At 49.2% G+C, this 24,650-nt stretch overlaps 1 protein-coding gene across 4 annotated transcripts in view; it reads right to left on the bottom strand.

The window, feature by feature from the left end:
- The window catches only part of NSD2 (nuclear receptor binding SET domain protein 2), a 76,413-nt gene that overhangs the window by 37,440 nt on the left and 14,323 nt on the right, over positions 1 to 24,650 (bottom strand). For 2 of the 4 annotated variants that reach the window (XM_067734861.1, XM_067734862.1), the window contains exons 2-5: positions 14,947 to 15,566; positions 12,445 to 12,607; positions 4,753 to 4,919; positions 3,772 to 4,254 (exon numbers count right to left, since the gene is read on the bottom strand). In XM_067734861.1, the coding sequence (XP_067590962.1) occupies positions 3,772 to 4,254; positions 4,753 to 4,919; positions 12,445 to 12,607; positions 14,947 to 15,537 (1,404 nt within the window). In that variant the 5' untranslated portion in view covers positions 15,538 to 15,566. The remainder of the gene's footprint in view (positions 1 to 3,771; positions 4,255 to 4,752; positions 4,920 to 12,444; positions 12,608 to 14,946; positions 15,567 to 24,650) is intronic. The other 2 variants (XM_067734859.1, XM_067734860.1) reach the window with 1 other exon arrangement.

The raw sequence follows: 24,650 nt of genomic DNA, 5'->3' as shown, positions 1-24,650 counted from the left end.
ACGGCTGCTGGCAGCTGTCCACCAGCCTTGCCAGCTCCTCACAGGCCACGGACCCGTCTCCCAGCCCATGCCTCTCCCCCACCTCCAGCCCCTGGAGCGGCATTCAGGAGCAGAGGGAGCTGCACGTCCAAGCTAAGCCTGCTGGACGAAGACGGACCATCAAAACGTGTTAACAAAGAGCTCAACCCGTTTCAAGAAGCTCTTCATTTGCAAGAAGAAAGCTGGAAATGTGCAGCAAAAAAAAGGAGGCAAGTGGCAACCAAATGTCCTTGACAGTCACAGTCTTCTATCTAGTGACCCCAGAGAAGGAGGCTCCGCCCGCTCTGTCCCTCAAGGGCTGGCCACTGATTAACAATTACCAACCAAACAGAAACCATCCTTGGGTGCACCACCACTCTCCAAAAAGAAACCCCTAGAAAGACCCAGATTATTCTACAGGATGGAATCAGGGCGCAGCTTCCTCAATTCAAGTCTAGAATTACTCATTACAGGGCCAGCACAAACACACTTGTTAATAACAGGCAAAGAATATCCTAGTAGCCATCACTTTTCTGACAACATGGAATTATCAAAGCCCACCAGCACCCAAACCCAGACAGGAGGGGAAGGGCTCATGGGGCTCACCCCCCGCAAAGACCAGGGAGAGGCAGCAGGACTGAACTGTAACTGTGCACCTTCAGTTTGGTGTTTGCACTGAGCGTGATGCCCATCGCAAAGCTGTGCAGAATGGGCTCTGGAGGGATGCTCAGAGGCAGAGAGGCTGTGCTGTGAGCTGCAGGGGGTCTGGGTGCACAGCACAGCCCCACGCGGCCGCCTCTGGCGTACAGCTCGTGAGCAATTTCCGCAGTGATAAACTTCTTGGTGCGTCTCGCAGTGCTGGAAGGGTTGACGGAGAGCAAGTTGGTTCCGCAGAAGTAAAAGGGATGGTCTTTGGAAAGTGGTCTGAATTCTCTTTCACACTTTCAAACGAGTGGAGACTGCGCGGAGATACGCAGGGACCAGGAAGAGGCCGAGTGCGGCCGGCTGGCGGTGCTGAGCTGTCACGGCCACGCCCTGCTCCCGGCTCCCCGGGCGTGATGGGGGTCCAGCTTCAAATACGGGTGTCGCACAGCCTGACCTTACAGCTCGCACCTCACTCACGGCAGGCCCGGCGCGGTAAGTGCACACTGCTCCGTGCTCCGGCTGGTCCCCACCCACAGATCCCCGCCAGGTGTCAGCACCTGGACAGAGGCGCGGACCTGGAGCTACACCCGGACTCTGCGTGGATGCAGGTAGGCAGGTAGGCCAAACAAAACAGTGGGTATGTTGTACTTTTCACACTTTCGGTGACGGGATCTGCACATCCTTCAGCAACTTACTCTCCTCCTGGACGTGCAGTAAGTCTAGAGTTACGTGGCAGGACATGCCACCATCTGTCATTCCTTCCACAGCGTCTTACAGTTCTGAACACTGTGCTGCCTCCTTGGGCGCGAGGGCAAAACTCCTCAAGGGTAAATACCTTGCGGTGAAGTTACAAGACAAAGAGAATGTGCATCTTCAATTTCACTGGCTATTGCCAAATTTCTCTTGAAGCTAGGTGTAAGGAATGATCCTCTGCCAGCCCTGCATGGGGACTCCCACCGTGGCTTCATCTCCTTGACCACAGAGGCGCTGGGCTTGTGCCCACTCGCCTCACTATGACCGCGACACGAGGTTCCCTGCTGTTCCCGGGCTCAGCAGCCTCTCTTTGGGAACTCACTGGCCATCCGGGTTCTTCTGTAAACTGTCCTTCTCAAAGCCTTTCCACTCTGCCCTTCAGGGTCGCTTGAGCTCTGCACATATAGCTTTCATCTCATTGTAACGCAGCTCCTTTATGATCAGTCTGCCTTAAGAAACCCTCCCCCACAAAGAGACAAAGCTCTTCTCCCGTGTTGGCCGAGCTCTGACCTCACCGGTGCGGTCCCAGTGCCTGTCCTGAGCAGCGGCCCACTCAGCTGGCCAGCAGTCCTCTCCCATCTGCCTCCACACGCTTGCGAGTCTGCTTCTGGGTTCTGCTCTGTGCAGTTTTCGGTAACAGAACTTCCTCTGTGTGGGGCAAGTCCTCCGGCTGAGCTCTCTTCAAACGTGGCTATGCTAGCGTCTACTTAAAAAGGCAGAGAAGTGCCTTTTGGGAGTTCTCCCAGGATGATACTGGATTTACAGTCTAGCAGAGGAGAGGTGACAACGCCGACCCCAGAACACCGCTCTGAACACCGTGCGCCTCCTATTTATCTCTGTTCAGGTCTGCTAAAATACCAGCCATTCTTCTCCAAAGTTAGACGTATTCTGTCATATTTATCCCTTGGTACCTTATTTTGTTACTATCACAGACACCACATTTTTGGCGTTCCACTTCCTCTCTGTGTGTTGCTCTCATCTCTCCCGGTGCCGGGAACTCTTCCTGAGTCTCAAGGTCTCCTGTACACTCCCTTGAGTCTCCACGTGGACCGCCTCCTTTACAGTCAGGCCTCTCTACTTTTTTCTCCTCTTACTGTACTGCCAGTACTTTTCACTACAACATCTAATGTCAGTGGTGACAGAAGGGTATCCTGCCTTGTTCATGATTAGAGAGAGAATGCTCTACAGTTCCTTCAATACGTGTGATGCTTAAAGTTTCTGATAATCACCCTTCAGCAGATTAAAGGAAGTTCCCTTCTAATCCTGGCTTGCTGTGTGTGTATCAGAAAGCAATGACTTGGGACTTCCCTGGTGGCGCACTGGTTAAGAATCCACCTGCCAATGCAGGGGACAGGGGTTCGAGCCCTGGTCCAGGAAGATCCCCCGTGCCGCGGAGCAACTAAGCCTGTGCGCCACAACTACTGAGTCCGCACTCTAGAGCCTGTGCTCCGCAACAGGAGAAGCCACCACAATGAGAAGCACGTGCACCGCAACGAAGGGTAGCCCCCGCTCGCTGCAACTAGAGAAAGCCCACGTGCAGCAACGAAGACCCAATGCAGCCAAAAATAAATAAATTCAAACAAACAAACAAACAATGACTTCTGGAGAATTCCCTGGCGGTCCAGCGGTTAGGACTCTGCACTCTCACTGCCAACGGCCCAGGTTCAATCCCTGGCTGCGGAACTAAGATCCCACAAGCTGCGTGGCTTTTCTCAAATGCCTTTTCTCCACCTACCGAGATGATCATTTAATGTGCGACAGCAAATCACAATAACAGATTTTCTAACATTACACCTGCCTTACATTCCTGAGAAAAGTCCCACCAACCCACTCACTTCAAGTAACAGTGAAGAACCAAAGATGGCGGCCTAATCCCTTTAGTTCCTTACAATGGAATCAAGCCTGGACCATGTCCAAAGAGACGGTTTATTCTATAAAAATGATTAAGAACGCTAGTCAAATGTCTTCGTCACTGACACGGTACTGCCCTTCAAACGCCATGGCGCCAGTGGCTGCGTGCGGTTCTGTAACCGCCTCCTGGAGAAGACGCTAGCCCAGGACCAGACGTCCAGGATAAGGCCGAGCTTCCAGCAACGAGCAGCCTGCCTCCCGCTGTCCCTGTGGGAGTATTTTCATAACCCGGAGTGCAAAGGTAAATATCGTTGCTCCCAAGAGTTAAAATGGCCGTTCCCTAACAACACTTGCTTATTAGATCTAAAATCGACAGAAGGCTCGCTACAGACTGTGCTGATAAGGCTGAGAAACAGGTGACTCTGCACTGCAAGGGATGTCCCTCAAATGCAGAAACTCCCCAGAATGAAAACACAACCACTCAGAAGCCATCACAACACCGACCTCGTCCCTGTGCTTTTGACAGAAGACCAGAAACTGGGACGCCGCATCGCCCTTCCTGCTTCTCGGAGTGGAGGCCATGGCCTTCTTCCTCCCTGGAGGAGACCCCACTCCTCGCTTGGGCTCGGCCTCTGCCATCTTTTGAGGAGTGTTTTTTCCTGTCCCCGGGTCACTGTCTTGGTTCTCAGCAGAGCAGGACAGCTGGGCTCTCCGCCTCCTCTTGACAGGAACGCCCTCTTCCCTCGTGGACTTCGGGCTGTCAGCAGCTTCTTCCCTGACTCCTGAGGACCCTACCATTTCTCCCAGAGACTCCACAGCAACGCCTGCCTCCTTGGCCACGTGGGGGTTGAGATGGAGCTGGTCCCCCACGTAAAGGAAGGTGAACTTGGCTTTCCTCTCCTCTACGGACATGCTTGCAGCTGCTTCTGCCTGAACGATGCCCATTGCCCACTGGGCCCTCAATTTCCCTGAAATAGGTTTCAACAGCTGAAAAGAGAACATAAGACATTGTAAGTTTCATTATATAAACATAAAAGTTAACCCACTTTAAAGAAGAATACTTTTAGAATTTCAGATAAATATAGAAATCAAAAACTACAAAAACCCATTAACTCGAAGGTTTTTGACAGAGTTCAGACCAGTAAAACTCTACTGTTTCTTTAAACTAAAAATCAATTCCAATTACATTTAACTAACACTCATATATAATATTATATACATGTTTATATATAGATATATATAAAGGAAAACAAAAATTATAAAACAATTATCTCTGGGAGTCATCAAAGGAGTAAAAAGGACAACCTGTGTCTCTAAAGAAACCTGCCATACTGTATAACACAGCACACTTGGCAAAAGTAAACAGTGACAGACATAAGAAGCCGTTACAACATTTCAACCAACCACAGGTTCAACACAAGATAAATAATTAAGAATAGAAATAAAAGTTTTGGTCTAGAATTATACTTAAGGAACGTCTATCACCTTAATTTTCTCAGCTTTCGTGGGTGCCTGCTTGGCACTTTCCTGGCATAAGTTTGCAAACTGTCCTTCTCCTTCAAAAGCTACAAGGCTCTTCTCAAATATCCAAGCTCTTTCTGGGGCATCACCAAAGAACTGTACGTGATACTGGCGTGCACTCTTTTTCTGACCTAGTTTTTAAAATAAAATGTTAGAACTTGAAAGTTGGAATTTGGGATGAAATTAGGCAAATCTATTAATAATTACTGATGCAAAGTTAGGAGCTGCTTTGAAGTTGCTTTACTGGGTGCTGCTGGAACCCGCTAGCCTCAGAATAAGCCCTGCTCTCCTCCTCCCCACCGCGCTCCCCCCCAGAAGGGGGGGCACATTTACGAGACTTGGATGAGGTTCACGACCGACTGGGAAAGGACGCTGGCCAGATTCGCTCCTCATCCCCTCCCTTCCAAGAGCCACTGAAGAAGACCCCAAATAAGTAAGACGAGAGAGGACAACAGCAAAAGGGGACCGGGCAGCAGTGAGGCGACACAGGCTACTGTTCACAGCCTGGGTTCAAATCCCAGCCCTCCCACATACCAGCCGGGTGGCCCTGGGCCGGCCACTCACTCACGGCGCTCAGAGGGGGAATAAGGGCATTGATGACCTCCCAGGGCAGCCACGAGGCCACAGAGTAACCCCTCACACGTGCACCGCTGTTACTCTTAGCAGGAAGAAGCAGCCACATCCTCAGTGCAGACAGAAGGAACCTGGTCCCCAAACCCAGAAGGAGGAGTGCCAGATTCGGCTGGGGTGGAGTGAGGTTGAAAACAGCTGGTTCAAAGGTCAGACCTCTGTGCCAAGGTGGGGAAGAAAGGCAGATCTCCACTGGGGAAATGCCAGTCCCTGTTCCCTCACACAGAGCACTGGCCACAAAATATCACAGGACACTCCCAAGAGAAGCCGTGCACCAGAGGAAAAACCCCTCCACTGTGTCTTTTCTCCAAAAGTTGGAGCTTCCCCCAACTAAGCGACCACCAGCCAGCCAGACCCTGTAAGATAAGCTAACAGTCTCCCTACACACGGGCTGCAGGCAGCTGAGTGCAGCCCTCTCAGACACAAGCGCAGCGCCAAGGTCTGCCCCCGCAGGACCCAGAGAAGCCTCTAACATGAATGATTCCAAAACACACAGAAACAAACAGGCTCTGCAGGACCACAGACACTATGCCAGGAAGAGATGACACCTGACAGAGGGGAACTCTAGTTTGCTATGAGAAGAGAACAAAGACAAAGAAAGCGCTACGAGAAATTTTAAAATACAGTCATGAAAATAAAACTCAAGAAGAAAGCTTGGGGCTTCCCTGGTGGCAAAGTGGTTAAGAATCCGCCTGCCAATGCAGGGGACACGGGTTCAAGCCCTGGTCCGGGAAGATCCCACATGCCACAGAGCAACTAAGCCCATGTGCCACAGCTACTGAGCCTGCACTCTAGAGCCCACAAGCCACAACTACTGAGGCCATGTGCCGCAACTACTGAGCCTGCACTCTAGAGCCCGTGTGCCACAACTACTGAAGCCCGCGTGCCTAGAGGCCGTGCACTGCAATGAAGAGTAGCCCCCGCTTGCCCCAACTAGAGAAAGCCCACGCACAGCAACAAAGACCCAGCGTAGCCAAAAATTAATTAATTAATTAATTGGAAAAAAGAAGAAAGCTTGGATGGAAAGTTAAGAATAAAATAAAATCCAAAAAAATTTAAAAAGTTAAGAAATCTCCCAGAAAGAAGAAAAAGATTAAAATGAAAAAATCTACTCTCATAAGAAACCCACAGGATCAATCCAGGAGGTATGATACCCAAATAACTGGCCTTCTAGAGAGAGAAACAGAGAAACTCATCAGAGAATTAACAACACAAGAGCACGTCTCAGAACTAAAACCCCCCCCTAAGTGCCTCATCCAATGGGTGACCCACATCAGGGCACATCCTTGTGACATTCAAGCTATTGGGGGAGGGGAAGAGAACAGCTTCCATGTTCATGAAATGAGAAACAGAATGGCAAGGTACTTCAAGAGCAACTCTGGATGCTAGAAGGAAATGGAGTAATACCTTCAAAATTCCGAGAAGAATTATTTTCAACATAAAATTCTACATCTAGCCAGATCATTAATTGAGTGTGAGGAGAGCGAAGCAGCACCCTCCGAACCACAGGAACTCAAATGTATCAATACCCACCATTTACACTTCCTTAGGATGCCAAAAATGTACTCCAACAAAAAAGGAAAACTGACCACGGAAGAGCACAATGTGGCACCATGGAAAACAGTGCATGTAACTCAGTAAAGCATCTTAAAGAAAGTCTAAGATTACTACTCTGCAAAACACAGAGTGCCAGTAATAGAGCTAGGTAGGAGAAAGGGAGATTCTAGGAGAGAGCTCCAAGGGAAGAGAAGAGGAGAGGAAAGAATCCTTCCACACTGAAAGAAAATCTTGGCAGCAAGGAAAAAGGTTAAAAAATGAGATCTGGGCTTCCCTGGTGGCGCAGTGGTTGAAAGTCTGCCTGCTGATGCAGGGGACGCGGGTTCGTGCCCCGGTCCGGGAAGATCCCACATGCCGCGGAGCGGCTGGGCCCATGAGCCATGGCCGCTGAGCCTGCGCGTCCGCAGCCTGCGCTCCGCAACGGGAGAGGCTACAACAGTGAGAGGCCCGCGTACCGCAAAAAAAAAAAAAAGAGATCCAAGAAGCAGAAAAGGAAAATGGGAATCAAACAAGGTTTTCATTTTTTCCCCCAATCGGAAAAACTAACTACATAATAGGATGAGTTTTAAGGACAGAGAAATAAATACTTGAAAAAAATTAAAGCTGTATGGACAGCAAAGTATACAATTTCAAAAGAAAGGCAATAATTAACTCCAGGAAAAACAAAAGGTTGTACAAGAAAGAAAATGCAGTTAAAGAACACAGCTCAGTTTTTCACTGAATGATACTTACATAGTCAAAATTATGTGAACAACTAAGTTTGATGTAATAAAAACAGTGAGTTAATTATATGGGGAGGATGAAAGGGAAAGAAACAGGAAATGATTGAAGAGATTAATCTTCATCTTCCATAACAGAAAGTCAAAAGAAAACACCTAAATGATAAATCAAAAAATAGTTCAAACTGGAAGAAAATGTTTACAGTTAAAAGTAATTCCTTCTGGGGAGGGAAGGGGACTATTTTTCACTATTAACCTCTCAGTACAATCTGACTTGTTTATAAGTGTGTACACTTATTGGATTTTAAAACAGCTAAGGTTCAAAAATATGTCGAGAGATTTGTGTCTGCTTCAATTATTTTAATACTTCGAAAGAACTTCCCTTGGTCATAAAAATGAATATAAATATATGTCATAGCATTTGCATAATGAAGAAAATCTATTACAGTACATATGATGAAATAATATGAACGCACATCATTTTTTAAAATAAACAGTTAATGACAGAAAAAATGCTCTTTACGTGTCAGCTGGAAAAAAAAGCAGAGGAGAACATGATAGGCTGATCCTAAGTTTATAAAATTAATTAAACGTTTCTGAAGTTCTTTCCTGCCTGGAAATTTGGTAACAAATGTAACCCAACTTTCTTGTATTTTTAAGGTTTTTTTTCTAATTCATATGAATTCTCTTTTGGTCCAAAATTGACAAGTGAATCACTCATTTTTACCACCGTAATTAACCAACTGTCCCAGCACCATTTGTTAGTAACCCTTCCTTCCTGTGACTTCTGATGTTCATCAATCACTGTTGGTATGAAAACATTTATCACTGATGCCCCACCCACTCTCCCTTCTAAGAGAACGTGGCCTCCACCAATAGCCCAGGAACCTAATTTTGTACTATGTTCGTTTCCTCCCCATCACGGCACATTAGACGCAAGGTGGCCCCTGACCCCCTGGGCTAGACTGAGCCAGAGTCTCTGTCCAGATTCTGTGGGGCCTTTGAGTTGACAACAGCCATTCATGCATGCAGAATGGACCCCACAAAGAGATAAGGCTGCCTCAGCGCTGCAGATACAGAGAGGAAGAGAAGCCACAACAATGCAGACGAGGCCAGGTGTCTACTGGAGCAAGGGACAAAATCACAAGGACAAAAGGCCACAGAATTCCACAGGAAACAAAGAACAAGGATCACCGCCTGAGTTTCCTGGTCAGTCCCTGGGGGTCCAGAGCCCCCAAAGTAGGTAAAGCAGAAACTGACAAAATTTCAAGTAGAAAAAGGCACATCCATTATCCCAGTGGGAGATCTTAACACACCTCTCTTCGTAGCCACAGAACAAGCAAAGAGGAAAAAGTCCTATTACAGTGTCTAATAACCCAGAACATGAGAAAGTCAGGGTACCTACAATATTTTTAGAAAATGCTGGGATTTAGAAAAAGAGCAATGAGGGTTCCTTTCCATAACACAGAAAAGGTGAAAACAAAAATCTCCACAACAGAAGATAATTTGACTCGATACCCTGGTAAGAGAAGACTAGTAGGACCCAGGTGCACCAGGGAGATGGTGGCGTTCCCAGCTGCAAAAGAATCCAGTCTTCTTCACAGTATAATACCCAAAACACACATTTATCTTGTTTCCAGCTTAAGGGGTTAGGCCTCAAAGCTGCTGGTTAATCCATCTAGATGCCCTGGGAGACGGTCACCAAGACAAGTTCTGCTGCTACAAATCACGAAAATGCTATCAGATTTTCAAAGGAAACCTGAACTCTCCAAAGAGCTGTGCTCTCTTCTGCATGTAGATTATACTTCAATTTTTAAAGCTTAAGTGCATTACTACTGATCCAGATTCAAGTAATCCCAAGTATGATAAATAAAAAGAAGTACACACACACAAAAAGAAAAAAAAGAAAATCGGGGGTGGGAATCAGGGGTAGGGTGAGGGCGTTCCATCTTACAGGGAAAAAAAAGTTCCTGCTTCCCAAGACCCCCTGCTCAGCCAGCCCCATGCCAAAAGCCGACCCTCCGCCATAGCCCCGCCCTTCCCCTGCAAGGACGCCTAGCCCCTCAGGCACGCCCAGCACGGGGTGCTGCACAGGGAGCTGGGCTCAGCACTGCCAGGAGACCTGCCTCACACCCCAGTGCCCCTCTGTCTCCCATGGCCTTGGACACAACCAGAGCCCAGACCCGAGCTTCCATACACCACTCTCTACTAAAAGGACCCAGGGGGCTTCCCTGGTGGCGCAGTGGTTGAGAGTCCGCCTGCCGATGCAGGGGACACAGGTTCATGCCCCGGTCCAGGAAGGTCCCACATGCCGTTGAGCGGCTGGGCCCGTGAGCCATGGGCGCTGAGCCTGCGCTCCTCAACGGGGGAGAGGCCACAACAGTGAGAGGCCCACGTACTGCAAAAAAAAAAAAAAGGACCCAGGTTTCTTCTCAGAAACAGCTGGTTCCAGGACTGGGGCAAAGAAAGTTCAAAATGAGCCCGGAGTGTATTTAGTTGGGCGACACGTAAGGAAGTGCTCCAAGACGGATGGAGACGTGTCAGAAGGACACGGCTGAAAGGGACTTCATGGGCTCCCACCGGCCAAATCTGGGACGATTTGCGCATTAAAAAGAGTGAAGACTGTAATACATAAGTAATTTTTTAGGAGGGAGTTCACCTTCACAGAAAAACGCCAGCCCCTTAACCATGAAACGCATGGTAAAAATGAAGAGCTAGCATTCAATAAGCCGATGGATCCTCAGGGAGGATTAAAACCACAGAGCAAGTAAGGCTATCAGGGAGCCCGGTCCCAAGCACGGCCACTGATGATTCACCAATGACAAGCGGGGCCGTGCCTTCCCACTGGAGAGCTCTTGGCCACCACCTCCTGGGCAGGCGCCGGCTGCACGTGTCCTTCCACCACCGCCAGGTTCTCACGGGTTCCTCTGACCCTTTGTTTTTCAAAGGTCATCTGAATGCCCTCCAGCTGCCAGGCCTGCATCCTGGCTCTCTCCCTACTGAGCCGCTTTGCAAATGCACATCGCCAGCCTTCAGAGGCTGGTCTGTGATTACGGAGGCTGTGCCTCCTGGCAACCCAAAACCATGCCTAGAGAAGCGCACTGCTGGGCTGCACCCTCCTTCCAAGTTTGGGCACCTTCCCACAACAACTCCTGCCTGGCCGTGCGCCCTTGAGTCTGATCCCGAGACCAGAGCAGCCTGAGAGAGTGGGGCTGCTCGAGACCGCAGAGGCTGGGAAGGCACCCTGATTCAGCCTCAGGGTGAACACAAGAGCAGGGGTGCACCCTGGGGCCCCTGAAGCCCGGTGGCAGGGACTCCCTGATGCTGGCAAGCTGAGGATGCTGAATGCCCCCCACCGAGTCAGAGCCAAAGCCAGCCCACAGGCTCCTCTCCAGCCACCGCCTCCTGCAGAGTGCACGCGCACGCCTGGGCCTCGGGGCAGGGTCCAACCACCCAGGGGGCGGGAGGCCTGGCGCCTGGGGCTGAGGACAGGTCCTCTTCATCCCAAACCTGCACCCCCTCAAGCCTGTTTGCCAGGGAGCCACCAGTGTACCCCACTCCCAGCAGCGCTGCCCCGGCGAGAGCTCAGGCCTCCATCCAGAGGCCAAGAGAGGCCACGCACTCACGCTGAGGCCATGCAAGGCCAGCCCACAGCTCCAGCCACCCGCGCTTCTGGGGGGCACAGGTCACTTGGGCACCAACGTGGTCACCTCCAGCTCTGTGTCACCACCTCTCACCTCCCTCAGACCAAATTCAAACTGTAGAGCAACTCTTCAGGAGAATCTCAAAACCACCTCATTTGAGGGTTTTTTTCCCTCCAAAAACACATGAGTTTTTATGTGTTTCATGAACTGTCCAATTATTATTTAAATTAGCATCTGCTCTAATCAATAACATACATTCTTAATATGTTCTTAACTGTTCTGTGTACTGATTTACGTCCCCAAGTTTCATGACACCAAAAAGATGGTCATTTCTAGTTTTTTTCCTTCTTCCCACAGGCCTAATAAAATAAACTGGGACTTTTTTTTAAACTAAAACTTAGTATAAAATACTAATTCTGAAAATCATGCTGAAGCAGTGGCTGTATATCTAAGTAATAATAAATTACTTATCATAAAACCTGAAAAGCAATAAAAGGCAAAGACTGCTTTCTCTTTTAATACTAATTCAATCGGATAAAGTACGTATCTAATTTGGATATAAAAAGAAAAGGCAATGTGTCGCGTGTGAACCACTAACTTCAGGCAAAGTTGCAAAATGAACCACAAAAAACTTAACAACAACCCACCCCACCCCCGCCTCCAAGCCGATTCAAACCTTGTTGTATGAATGGCCACTAAGCACACGAAAAGATGCTCAACATCACTGATCACTAGGGAAATGCAAGTCGAAACCACAGGCAGCAGCAGATAGAAAGTAGAGCAGTGGCTGCCAGGGGCTGGGGAGGGGGCACTGAGCACCTGCTACTTAACAGGGACAGAGTTTCAGATTTACAGGATGGAAAGAACTTTGGGGATGTATGGTGGTGACGGCTGCACAACAATGTGAATGTATTTCATCCCACTCAACTGTGCACTTAAAAATGGTTAAGATGGTACGTTTTATGTTTGTGTATTTTAACACAATAAAAAAGAGAAAAAAAGAACCACAGTAGGGCTGTTTAAGGAAGAGTAATAAAGGAGTTTGGAGATGAAAACAATTAAGTGCAGAAGATAAAGATGGAAAAACAGCCCCCCAAACGCAATACCTTTCAGTTTGGTGTAGCTGTGCAGGAGCGGATCGTCGGAGACCATGCATGGCCACCAGGGGTAACCGGACACCTTGGACCACACCAAATCCCCGACGTTGTACTTCAACAGCTGGTCTTTGTCTCTGCTGCTATTTGGACAGGATTCTTTCTTAGCTGGAATCTGAAAATGAATAACAACAAAAGATACATCTAGTACCTACCCCTAAATCCAGCCTCCTATCCATAGAAGACCAAGGATTAGTCAGACAAGAGATTCAACACACACACACACACACACACACACACACACACACCCCTGAAAAGAAGCATGCTTTCCCTCACTGTTTTTCAGGTAACAGCCCTGATATCACTTCATCAAAGTCGTTCGTCTCTTGCCCTCAGCTAGAGGTCAGCAAGTGCCTAGCACACTGCAGGCGCACAACATCACGAGCATCTCCACGTAAATCTATTTCCTTGGCCTGGTGGGTGATCGTTAATGGAGCTCATTCGCAGGTTGGAGAAGAACCGTCACGGAATTCATACCCTGACCCTCCCGCCCCTTCTGAGCCCTCGTCTGACAGTTAACCTGCTGGAGAGAGGACCCAGGGTGGCGAGGACACGGGGGCCTGGCAGCAAGTCTCAGCCCCACCACCCACCATCCAAGGCCTGGGGCTCTTGGAGTCTCGGTCTCTCCGTCTTAGAGCCCAGGCCAATTAGGAGGCTGAAGGCTGGCAAGAACAACCTTCTCTCCAGGAGGACGAGCCCAGTCAGCACGGCCCCAGGCCTCCCTCTAAGACCGCCACCTACTTGAGCAAATCGCTGAACTTCTTTGGGCCTCAGTTTCCACATCTGTAAACCGAGGAGAACCCCGGTTGTTACACACATCAGGTGGTGAGGGCTGACACAGAGCTGTCACAGTACACGCTTTTGTATATGTGCTGCCAAAGCGAGCACTCTTTACACGCTTTTGAAAAAATGCTGGCTCTCACGTTATTCCACAACATCCCAGTTTTACACTGACGGTGTCATCAAAGCCACGTGACAACCCTATCAGGACAAGTATAATATTATCGTCCCCACCCTGAAGAGTCAAATGAGACTCTAAGAGTCAAAATCAGGTGATTTACCCAGGTTTTACCAAAACCAAGTGGCAGAGAGCTAGGGATAACTTGCACCGGCCTCTTCCCCCATAAAAGAGTGAGGTTCCCTACACCGTGGGTGCTTCAGAAAAACCATTGTATCAGCCCAGGTCACTCAACTAGGCTTTTAAATAATTCACCGTTATGCTTACATTAGAGCCCTTGAGCAGTCAAAAGACATTTTTTTAAACCCTCAAAGTTCTTCGTTATTTTAACTTTTCAGGGAAATTTTGGTCCTTTCCCTTCCCACCTTCCCAATCTTGTAACCAAGATTCCTCAACTATATTGTTACACTAATTATTCCAACCTTAGTGATGATACAACCCAAACTGGTCTCGAGTCCCCTCTCCCCACTCCTGCAAGTGGGCCAGGAGCTTTGGCTGACCAGTGAGCACAGGACGTGTTCCAGACCCTGTTAATCTAGACCATCAGCCCCTCGGTGAACAAGGGCGGCTACAGAGCCCTCCCCAGTTCCTTCTGCCAAGGTCAAGGTTCCCGAGTGTCATTTAAGACTTGGTGGCATAAACCACCACGTTTGTCATCCCACGTTAGGGGGTCTCCACCCCGGCCTTTGATGAGTGAACACTCATTCACGCGCACTCAAGAGATGCACTCTGTCCTGGAACCAAGAACGTGAAGGCCTGAGGCGCAGCCCCAGCCCTCAAGGCAGCGGCCCATCTGCAGGGCCACCGGGGGAGGAGACCTGGGAGTGACGGTGAACCGCGGGGCGGGAAGGTAGGAGCACACCTGCACAGCGCGGCCCGCTCCCCTCCTCGGACAGCACAGACTGAGGAGGCCCCCACTCGATCCCCATGCTCCTCTGCCAACCAGATTCAGGCTAAAGGGCATCGCTGGAGAGGAGATCCATGAAGACAGGACAGCCTGAAGGTCAAGGGCTTGGGAACGGGCCAGGCCTGGGGTCAGACACTCATTTCATCTTTTTTTTTTTTTTTTAATTAAAGTTTTTGTTTTTGGATGTGGACCATTTTCTGAAGTCTTTATTGAATTTGTTACACTATTGCTTCTGACTTCTTTTTATGGTTTGGTTTTTCGGCCCTGAGGCATGTGGGATCTTAGCTCCCCAACCAGGGATCGACCCCGAACCCCCAGCATTGGAAGGCAAAGTCTTGACCACTGGACCACCAGGGAAGTCCCCTTGTTTACTCTTTATGCTTAATCTCTAGGCCTCAGCACTGCTCGGCAGGCTGCTGTGAGTGTCTGCCGTTGCCACAGCCAGGGGCCCGAGCTGCAGAGCAGGCCTCGGGGGGCTGAGCCCACCTCCTCCCGCCCCCCGTGCACCACGCATCCTTCGGGGCCCCCCTGTGCCGGGAGCTGGGGCCGCCCTCTACCCCGGTCAGCAGAACTCCTCACTCGCAGATACCTTTTCGGCCGAGGGGCTCAAGGCCCGGGACGCCAGGGCCGCCTCGGCGAGGCCCCGCCCCAGCAGCAGCTTCGCGCTCCTCTTCCTGGTCCGCCGCGCTTTGCTCGCTGGTCTCTGTCCATCGTCTTCCGACTGGGACACGGTGGCAGCACCATCGCCACATATGGAGGACTCAAAGAGAGGTTTCCCGTTCATGTATGTTTTGGTGATTTTCAGCTTGATCTCTGGAGAGCCATTTTTGACAGGGGTAGTGTCAGGTGGTGTCCCAAGTCCCTTCATTTCCTGGGACTCCAAACGCAATTTGGCATCATGAGCACCGGGGTCTCCATTAAAGACGCGGGAGGTGAGGTCTTTCAGCCTCTCGGCTGGGATAAAAGGAAGAGCGTCGTGGCCATTGAACTTCTGCACAACTCCCTCCTGCAGACCGGCGGAGAGCTGGGCTTTGCTCAGAAACACGGAGCACTCACGACTCACTTCACAGCTCGGAGTCTTTCCGTTCGTGTTGCCAAGGATCTCCGGTGCCTGCTTCATCTTCACGCACTTTACAACCTTCGGAACAGAAAGAGGACTTTTTTTGATGCTGAATTCCATTCAGCCTAGATGCCTCCGTTCTTAGAACACTGCAGCATTAGAAAAAGAGAAAGAAAAGAAAGCTATTACATTTCAAACCTAAGATGAGTACGCCAGTGAAGCTCTCTACCAGTCTGTAGAGTTGGGGGGGGGGGCGCTGAGGCAATTTATGATGGTTCCTATAATGACTTAGGTCACAGGAGACAGTTCTAATATCCCAAAAATGACAGGAATCACAGTGACAAAGTGAAAGGAACAGGACTAGTTTCTAACGAGAGTCAAGCAGGGACCGCCACTAATGAGCTGTGTGGCCGTGCCCCCCTTGACCTCAGCCCTCGGAAGCAGAGGTCACCCCCTGCCCCCTGTCGCGAGGGCAGCGCCCGAGGTGGCCAGCACAAAGCCAGGCCCGGGCAAAGGACAAAAGGGAAGCACCTGAGACACAGCTGAAGAGGACTCCAGGCAGGGGCTCGGGACACACCCGCGATTACCGGTAGGCAAAGCTTCAGCCCAGACAGCCGGGGGAGGTGAGAGCTGGACCTCTACCGCCCCCCCGCCCCTCCCCACCCAGGCCCAAGTTAACTGCCGGTGACAAGCAGCAGGGCAGCAACATCAAGTGGAGTCAGCTCTCCGGGACTGCGCTAGTCGAGCAGCAGGGCCAGGCCATAGCGCACCACCCACAGCGCCCTCCACGGGATGGCCGCCCGAGGTCCACATGCAGAGGGGTCTCCTCCCCACACAGCCGCAGTCCCTCGTTGGGGACGTCCCACGAAGGCGGCTTGGAACAGGGTACTGGCAGGCGCCCACTCCGCTGGGAAGACGTCCCAAGAGTGCACCACGGCCCCAAGGGGGCCAACGGTGAGAGAGCAGGGAGAAGTGGGGCGCCTGGACCGGGAGCCCAAGGACATAGGTGCTCAGCCACTGTCACCGCCTGGGGGCCGCTGGCTACACCCCCTGGGGAGGGGCCAAGGATGCAGCCCGGGACAACCCTCCCAAGAGAGCCTCGGTGGAAAGGGCCCAGTCTCCGAGGACGCCAGGCCGGGGCAGGAGCCAGGCAGTGGTGGAGGGTTGGCCCCGGACACCTGGAGCACCGGGCACACACCAGAGCATTTGGTGTGCCCCACGCGGTGTTTTTTTCAGGTAAATCCGAGTGGGTTCCCAGTCCCGCTTGCATCAGACCAACGGGACAAAAAGAGAAGACAATGACCTAAAGGCACTGGAGAGAGCCCAGAGCAGGGGGTGTGGGGGCGGCTCGGGAACGCACCCAGCAGGCCCGGCACCGGGTGAACAGGGAAAGGAGAGCCTTCGAGGGGGGCCCCCGCGCACCGCAGACTCCCCACCGAACCCCGGAGTCCACGCAGCCCAGCTTACAAGACAGCTGAAGCGAGACAGAAACAAACCGCAACACCACTCTGAGGATAAGAAGCAGACTTCCAGGGCTGGCCAGCGGTTAGGACTCCGCGCTCTCACTGCCGGGCCTGGGTTCAACCCCCGGCCCAGGAACTAAGCTCCCGCAAGCCCCACAGCAAGGCCAAAAAAAAAAAAAAAAAAAAAGTATCAAAACCACAACGAAATGCCACCTCACACACACCCCTGAGGATGACTACCTACTACAAAAACAGAAAACAGGGCTGCCCTGGTGGCGCAGTGGCTGAGGGTCCGCCTGCCGATGCAGGGGACACGGGTCCGTGCCCCGGTCCGGGAAGATCCCACATGCCGTGGAGCAGCTAGACCCATGAGCCATGGCCGCTGAGCCCGCGCGTCCAGAGCCTGTGCTCCGCAACGCGAGAGGCCACAGCGGTGAGAGGCCCGCGTACCACACACACACAAAAAAAACAGAAAACGGGTTGGCGAGGATGTGGAGGAATTGGAAACTTCGTGCACGTGGGTGGGAATGTAAAATGGTGTGGCTGCTGGAAAATAGCGGGGGGGGGGGTTCCCCAAAGAATCAAAAGGACCCAGCAGTTCCATTCTGGATACACACCCCAAAGAACTGAAAGCAGGGACTCACAGAGGTATCTGTACCCAATGTTCACAGCAGCATGTTCACAACAGGCAAAAGGTGGAATCCACACAGTGGAATACGATTCAGCCTTAAAAACGAAGGAGATTCTGACACCTGCTATGACATGGATGAACCCTGAGGACGTTACAGCGAGTGCAATAAGCCACTCACAAAATACTGTAAGCCTGCACTGTTATGAGCAGTCAAATCCATAAAGACAGAAAGTAGGATGGGGGGCACCAGGATCTGGGGGAGGGGAGAACAGGGAGGTGTTGTTTTAATGGGGGCAACGTTCCAGATTCGCAAGACGAAGAGTTCTGGTGATGGCTGCAACAGCGTGCATGTACTTAATACCACTGAACTTCACACTTAAAAACGGTTAAGATGGTAAATGTTACGTGTATTTTAACACAACTGAAAATAAAAGACCACTCTTAAGAACATAACGGAATAAAGAGTGTCTACAGCACATCTTTCACATTATCCAGGAATTACTCAATATATGATGAAACAGAGAAGCAGCAGAAACCAGCCCCGAGACGGCCCAAATACTGAAGTTCAGCAGGATTTCAAAGCGTCTATTATAACCATGCTCAAGGACATGAAGGAAAGTGTACTCATAAAATAATAAACTGGAAATAGCAACAGAGAAACAAAAACTATGAAAAAGAGTCAAATGGAAATTCTGTATCTGAAATTAAAAAAAATAAATCATTGCATGGCCTTAAAAGCGTATTAGATATGAGTCAGGAAACTTGAAAATAGATCAGTAAAAATTATCTAAAAAACAGAGTAAAAATTATTAAAAATAAAAAGAAAGAAAAGAAACTGAGCCTCAATGATCTATAGACCAGCATCAAAAGGTCTGGGTTCCCACTCCCACCCAGAAGGAAAGGAGAGAAACAATGACACAGAAAAAATATCTGGGGCGCTTCCCAGGTGGTGCAGCGCTTAAGAATCCGCCTGCCAACACAGTGGGTGCAGGTTCAAGCCCTGGTCAGGGAACTAAGATCCCACATGCCACGGAGCAACTAAGTCTGCCCGCCGCAACTACAGAGCCCACGCACTCTGGAGCCCACACGCCGCAACCTGAGAGAAGCCTGCATGCTGCAACAAAAGATCCCGCACGCCACAACTAAGACCCAATGCAGCCAAAAATAATATAGAAAATAAATAAAATAAATATTCCTTTTTTTTTTTTTTTTGCGGTACGCAGGCCTCTCACTGCTGTGGCCTCTCCCGTTGCGGAGCACAGGCTCTGGACGTGCAGGCTCAGCGGCCATGGCTCACGGGCCCAGCCGCTCCGCGGCATGTGGGATCTTCCCGGACCGGGGCACGAACCCGTGTCCCCTGCATCAGCAGGCGGACTCTCAACCACTGCGCCACAAGAGAAGCCCCAAATAAATATTCTTTTTAAAGTCAGTCATTTAAAAGAAAAAAAGAAAAAATATTTGGGAAAAAATAACCAGAAAAACTTCCCAAATTCAGTGAGACATCAATTTACAGGTTCAAGAAGCTCAGCAAATCTCAAGCAGGATGTATATAAAAGAAGCTACACCAGGTGCACATCAGCTGAAATGCCTAGAAACCGAGATGAAGAGAAACCCTGGAAAGCAGTCAGAGGGAAAAAGACCCGGTACCTACAGAACAGTGGTGTGGGTGATTATTTACTTCTCAGGAGAAACAGAAGCCAGATACGATCTGAGTAATGGGGAAAAAACAACTGTCCAACCGGAATTTGATATCCAGAAAAAATATCCTTCAGAAGTGATGACAAAATACATTTTAAGAGAAATACAAACTAAGAAATTGTTGCCATCAGATCTTCACTAGGAGAAATGCTAAAGGAAGTTCTTCAGGTTGAAGAGAAATGACACCAGACTGAAACTGGGATCTTTAGGAAGAAATCAAGGGCACCAGAAATGGCGAACATATGAGCAAATATAAAAGACTATTTGTTCCTCTTAGTTTCTTTAAAATTCAAATAATTAAAGCAAAGTATATAACACTGGAGTTATAACTTAATAGATGTAATACATATGGCAACTGTAGCATGGGGAAGGGAGTGAATCAATCTACACAGTTGCAAGATTCTTGTATTTTATACCCAGTGGCATATTAACTCTAAGTAGCCTGTGATGAGTTAAGGATGCAAACCGCAGCCCTAGTTAGAGCAACAGCTAAGAAAATAATATTAAGAAGTAGAGCCAGTAGACAGATAAACAAGATGCTTTAGTTGCCAACAATTAAAGTTTGGGACATTTTACACAAAAATTCAGATTTCTGGCTTCTCTTAAAACATACCCAGGGTCATGGGGTTCGGATCTAACTCCAGGCCTAGGTCCCTGGTAATCGTGACGTGTATGTGAACCACATTTTCAAGATTGCTTGTTCCTGTTGGAATTTTCAGGTTTCTTTTACATCTTTGAATATATTAAACATAACTGTTTTAAATATCTGGTCTTTGCAGGCCTGTGTCTCCTGTTGTTGCTTTTATTTTCATTCATGGTACCTGTTTCTTCGGGCGTTTGGTCTTTTTTCCCTTCCTAATCTGATTGTGGGCTGCTTACTTTCCAGGATTCCACCCGGGACAACCCTTGAAGGCAGGGGCCCGCAGAGAGGGTCCGCCTTCACTTCCAACACGGCACTGCACGCCACTGACCAGTAATTTGATCTTTCTAGGAGTTTTTGGTTTTTTCAATCAAGGTTATACCAATAAATTAGAAAATCTTTCACTTTGTCTAGCATTTCAAGAAAAATATAAAACCTAACCAAGAGGTAGAAAACCTACAGAGCCCACAATAACCATAAAAGAAAGGCCCAGAGAGCTTCACTAGGTTCATGTGATGATGCCTCAATGGCCAATCGTTCTTATATTCGGTAGCGGGGGGGCAAGTTTCAAAAGCAGAAAAGTGCAAAGAACAACAGGACACACTTGTATACTCACCACTCCAAAATGACAGTTTTCAGCATGTTGCCACATTTGCTTCATGTCTTTTTGACATGAAAAAAAGAAGACCCCCGGACAACGGCAACTGCAGATGCATGAGCCGAGGACAGGCACAGTGGGCACACGGCACCCGAGGGCTCCCAGACGGGAGAAGCCAGGCTCACCCCCACAGGCCGCCCACCGCCCACCACACGCCCGCAGCAGCATCCCGGGATTCTGGTTCTCCACGCCCACGTCACCCACCGTGAGCCCCAAGTCCAACAGCGAGAAGCCAAAGCTCCCGCTGCAGCTCCCACCTCCCGCAAGCCTCGCTCAGGGTGAATGAGTAAAACAAAGATGACATCTGCCTTTCAGGAACCCTAAGTTCCACTTACTCTCCCCATCGCCAGTTGACTACGCATCCTTCCAGTCTACGGGAGGTACCCAGGAACAGAGAACTGCTGCCTGCCAAGCAGCAATGCTGCCACACTGGACTTGTGCTCTGCGATTTCATCAATCAGCACAGCTTGATCTCCCCCATGTTGATGTAAACAAGTGTAGCCCAGTCTTTCCGACTGCTGTGTATTATTCATCACATAAAAACAGCATTCCTATTGTTTAAATTATTCCAAAACATGGGAAATGATGGAGAGTTTCCCAAACATTATATAAGGCTGGCATAACTCTCATACCAAAACCAGAAAAATGAGTACAGAAAAGAACTACAGACCAAGATCAGTAGAGTATGATTGTAAAAAAAAATTACAAAATAGAAATAAATCAAACCCAGTCATTACCATATTAAAATAAGATATCACAGCTAAAGAGGGTGTATCCAAAAATGCTGATTCAACATTAGGGACTCTATTAACATTCCGTCACCATTTTAACACATTTCAGAAGATTTCTGGTGAAGGTAGCCAAATTATTATTTCTTTAACAAAAAAAGTTAGCTACATCACTTAACTGAAAACAGGAAAGGGCAAAATCTCCAGGTCCAGAGGTGAAGAGGGAAGAGCAATCAGCCTTACAGGGCCCGGCCTGCCTGGGCTCCCGCGCAGCTGCAGCGGTCGGAGGGCGTGGGGAGCTGCAGGGCCCCGGGCAGAGTGTGGAGGCCACTCTAGGGCTGGAATCTGGCCCTACCACCTTCCAGCTGTGGCAAGTGACCACACCCTCTCACCCAGCCTCCAGCTCACAGGCATCACCCAAAGCAGACCAGAGTGTCAGCTGCAACAGCGCTGTCACCTGAGCCACACCTCCAGCCAGCCCAGGGCTGGGCCCTCAGCAAACACCCACCAGGGACCACTGGGGAGACAGAATCACCCTCGAGAACTCTGCCTCAGAGGCTGTGGTGCCCCAAATCCTGAGCCAAGAAACATACGTAAAAATGGGTCTAGCATGAGTGACGCTGGTAGAGCCCTGCAAAGGCAACTGGGAAACTGCTCAGGGGGCGGTTCTACAACCCAGAGCCCTCCCGCAAGACCTACTGTGAAGGCACGGTAATTAAGGCAGCCATTCCACACCCGTCAGACGGCCAGGCTCCACAACACTGACAGCGCCACGTGCTGGCGAACCCTCATCACTGCCGGTGGGAACGCCGAATGGTGCAGCCACAATGGAAAGACAGGTTGGTGGTTTCTCACAAAACTAAACATACTCTTACCATACGATTCAGCAATCCCACTCCTTGGTATTTACCCAAGGAAGCTGAAAACTTATGTCCACACAAAAACCTGCACACAGAGGTTTAGAGCAGTTTCATTCATAATTGCCAAAACCCGGAAGCAACCAAGCTGTCCTTCAGCAGATGAATGAATTGATAAACTGTGGTACCTCCAGATAATGGAATATTGTTCAGCCTTAAAAAGGAATGAAGTATTGAGACATACTACAACATGGATGAACTTTGAATACATTATGCTAAGTAAAAGAATCTGGTCACAAAAGGACAAATGTGTACCATTCCACTTTTCTTCTTTTTGGCCTCACCACATGGCATGCGGGACCCTGGTTCCCTGACCAGGGGTTGAACCCACGCCCTCGGCAGTGAAAGTGCGGAGTCCTAACCACTGGACCACCAGAGAACTCCCTGGTTCCACTTATATGAGATCCCAAGAGTAATCAAATTCATAGAGACAGAAAGTAGAAAGGTAGCTGCAAGGGAATGGGGAGGAGAGGATGAAGAGTTAAGTGTTTAATCGGGAGTTTCAGTTTCACAAGATGAAAAAATTCTGGAGTGGATGGTGGTGACGGCTGCACAATAATGTGAACGTACTTAATGCCACTGAACTATACACTTAAAAATGGTCACAATGGTGATTTCTCGTTATGTATATGTTATCACACATACACACACACACGAAGAATACTCTGCCCTCAGGGAGTTTACATTCCAATGGAGTTCCAGGAGAAACGAGGGAGGATGGGGGTAAGGTAATTTTCAAAGGGATAATAATCGAAATTTTCCAGAGATGAAAGGAAACTCAAGTATCCAGATTTAAAAGGGTACCCAGGGTTCTGAGCAAGATAAATAAAAGCAAATCAATACCTCAACACATAATTTCTGAAACCACATAACATGAAGGATAAAAGGAAAACCTTAAAACCTAAGTACCCATAAAGAATAAGTTAATTCACAGACTTCAGCATGAGAAAAGAACCAGAAACACAGACCTTTGTGCAGCCTCAACAGATAGGAGTAGATGACGGAGCCTCTCTAATGTGTTAAGGGAAAAAATAATTTCTCATCTAAATTATCACTGAACATGAGGCAAAATGTATTTTCAGACATGCAAAAACTAAGGGAGTTTAATATACATATCGCTTTCACAAATGAAATGCTAAAAGAGGTACTAGAGCAAGGATATAAACCCAGAAGGAGCACAGGGGAGAGCGGTAATTCTAAAACCATTTTTATATTTAAAAAGAACGCGAGGCCTCCTTTCTCACATTTACCTACGCTCCATGCAGAAACCCCAATTGAAATGACAGTAAGGAATTTCAAAGGAAGGGTAAACCCGCAAGGGCAAAGACAACAGAGGAATGAGTTAGAGACGCCAAACGCCAACAATGGGGAAGCTGACGGGGAAGAGTCGCTCGGCGAGAGGCACGCTGCTGCAGGAGTAAGGCCCGTGGCTCGGGGCTCCTCTTGCCCACGAAGCCTTTCTCTTTTAAAATGTCTAAAATGACAAAAGGTGGGGGCTCCTTGGTGGCGCAGGGGTTAAGAATCCACCTGCCAATGCAGGGAACACGGGTTCGAGCACTGGTCCAGGAAGATCCCACATGCCGCAGAGCAACTAAGTCCATGTGCCACAAATACTGAGCCTGCGCTCTAGAGCCCGTGTGCCGCAACTACTGAGCCCGCGTGCCACATCTACTGAAGCCCATGCGCCTAGAGCCCGTGCTCTGCAACAAGAGACGCCACCGCAATAAGAAGCCCGCGCACAGCAACAAAGAGTAGCCCCCCGCTTGACGCAACCAGAGAAAACCCGCACGCAGCAACAAAGACCCAACACAGCCAAAAATAAATAAATTTTTAAAAAAAGACCCAATGCAGCCAAAAAGAAATAAATAAATATTTTTTAAAAACTAAAGGTGGGGCTTCCCTGGTGGCGCAGAGGTTAAGAGCCCGCCTGCCAGTGCACGGGACGCAGATTTGAGCCCTGGTCCGGGGAGATCCCACATGCCACGGAGCAACTAAGCCTGTGCGCCACAACTACTGAGCCTGCGTTCTAGAGCCTGCGAGCCACAACTACGGAGCCCATGTGCCACAACTACTGAAGCCCATGCGCCTAGAGCCCGTGCTCCACAACAAGAGACGCCACCGCAATGAGAAGCCCGCACACAGCAACAAAGAGTAGCCCCCGCTCGCCACGACTAGAGAAAGCCTGTGTGCAGCAACAAAGACCCAAAGCAGCCAAAAATGAATACATTAATGAATTGATTTTTAAAAAATAAATAAATATAACAAAATGTAACATACAATCATTGTGCAAAGGAAAGAAAACACTGACACACTTAAAGTGAAAAATGAAAATGTGGAAGTTAAAACAGAAAGTAACAGCTCAGAGTTATCAGTGGTTTTCCAAGGGGAGCAGGAACAGGGTGGGGAGAGCCGAGCATCATCTTGCTGCTTCCTGTAATAAGCTTTAAGAACTATATAATTAATCCCTTACATTTCACAGGCCTCCTACAACATGAGCT

This window comes from Pseudorca crassidens, chromosome 4, assembly GCF_039906515.1.
Source record: "Pseudorca crassidens isolate mPseCra1 chromosome 4, mPseCra1.hap1, whole genome shotgun sequence".
In the NCBI taxonomy this organism is placed as follows: domain Eukaryota; kingdom Metazoa; phylum Chordata; class Mammalia; order Artiodactyla; family Delphinidae; genus Pseudorca; species Pseudorca crassidens.
The sequence above is the reverse complement of the archived record's forward strand: the minus strand, read 5'-3'. Positions and strand labels throughout refer to the sequence as shown.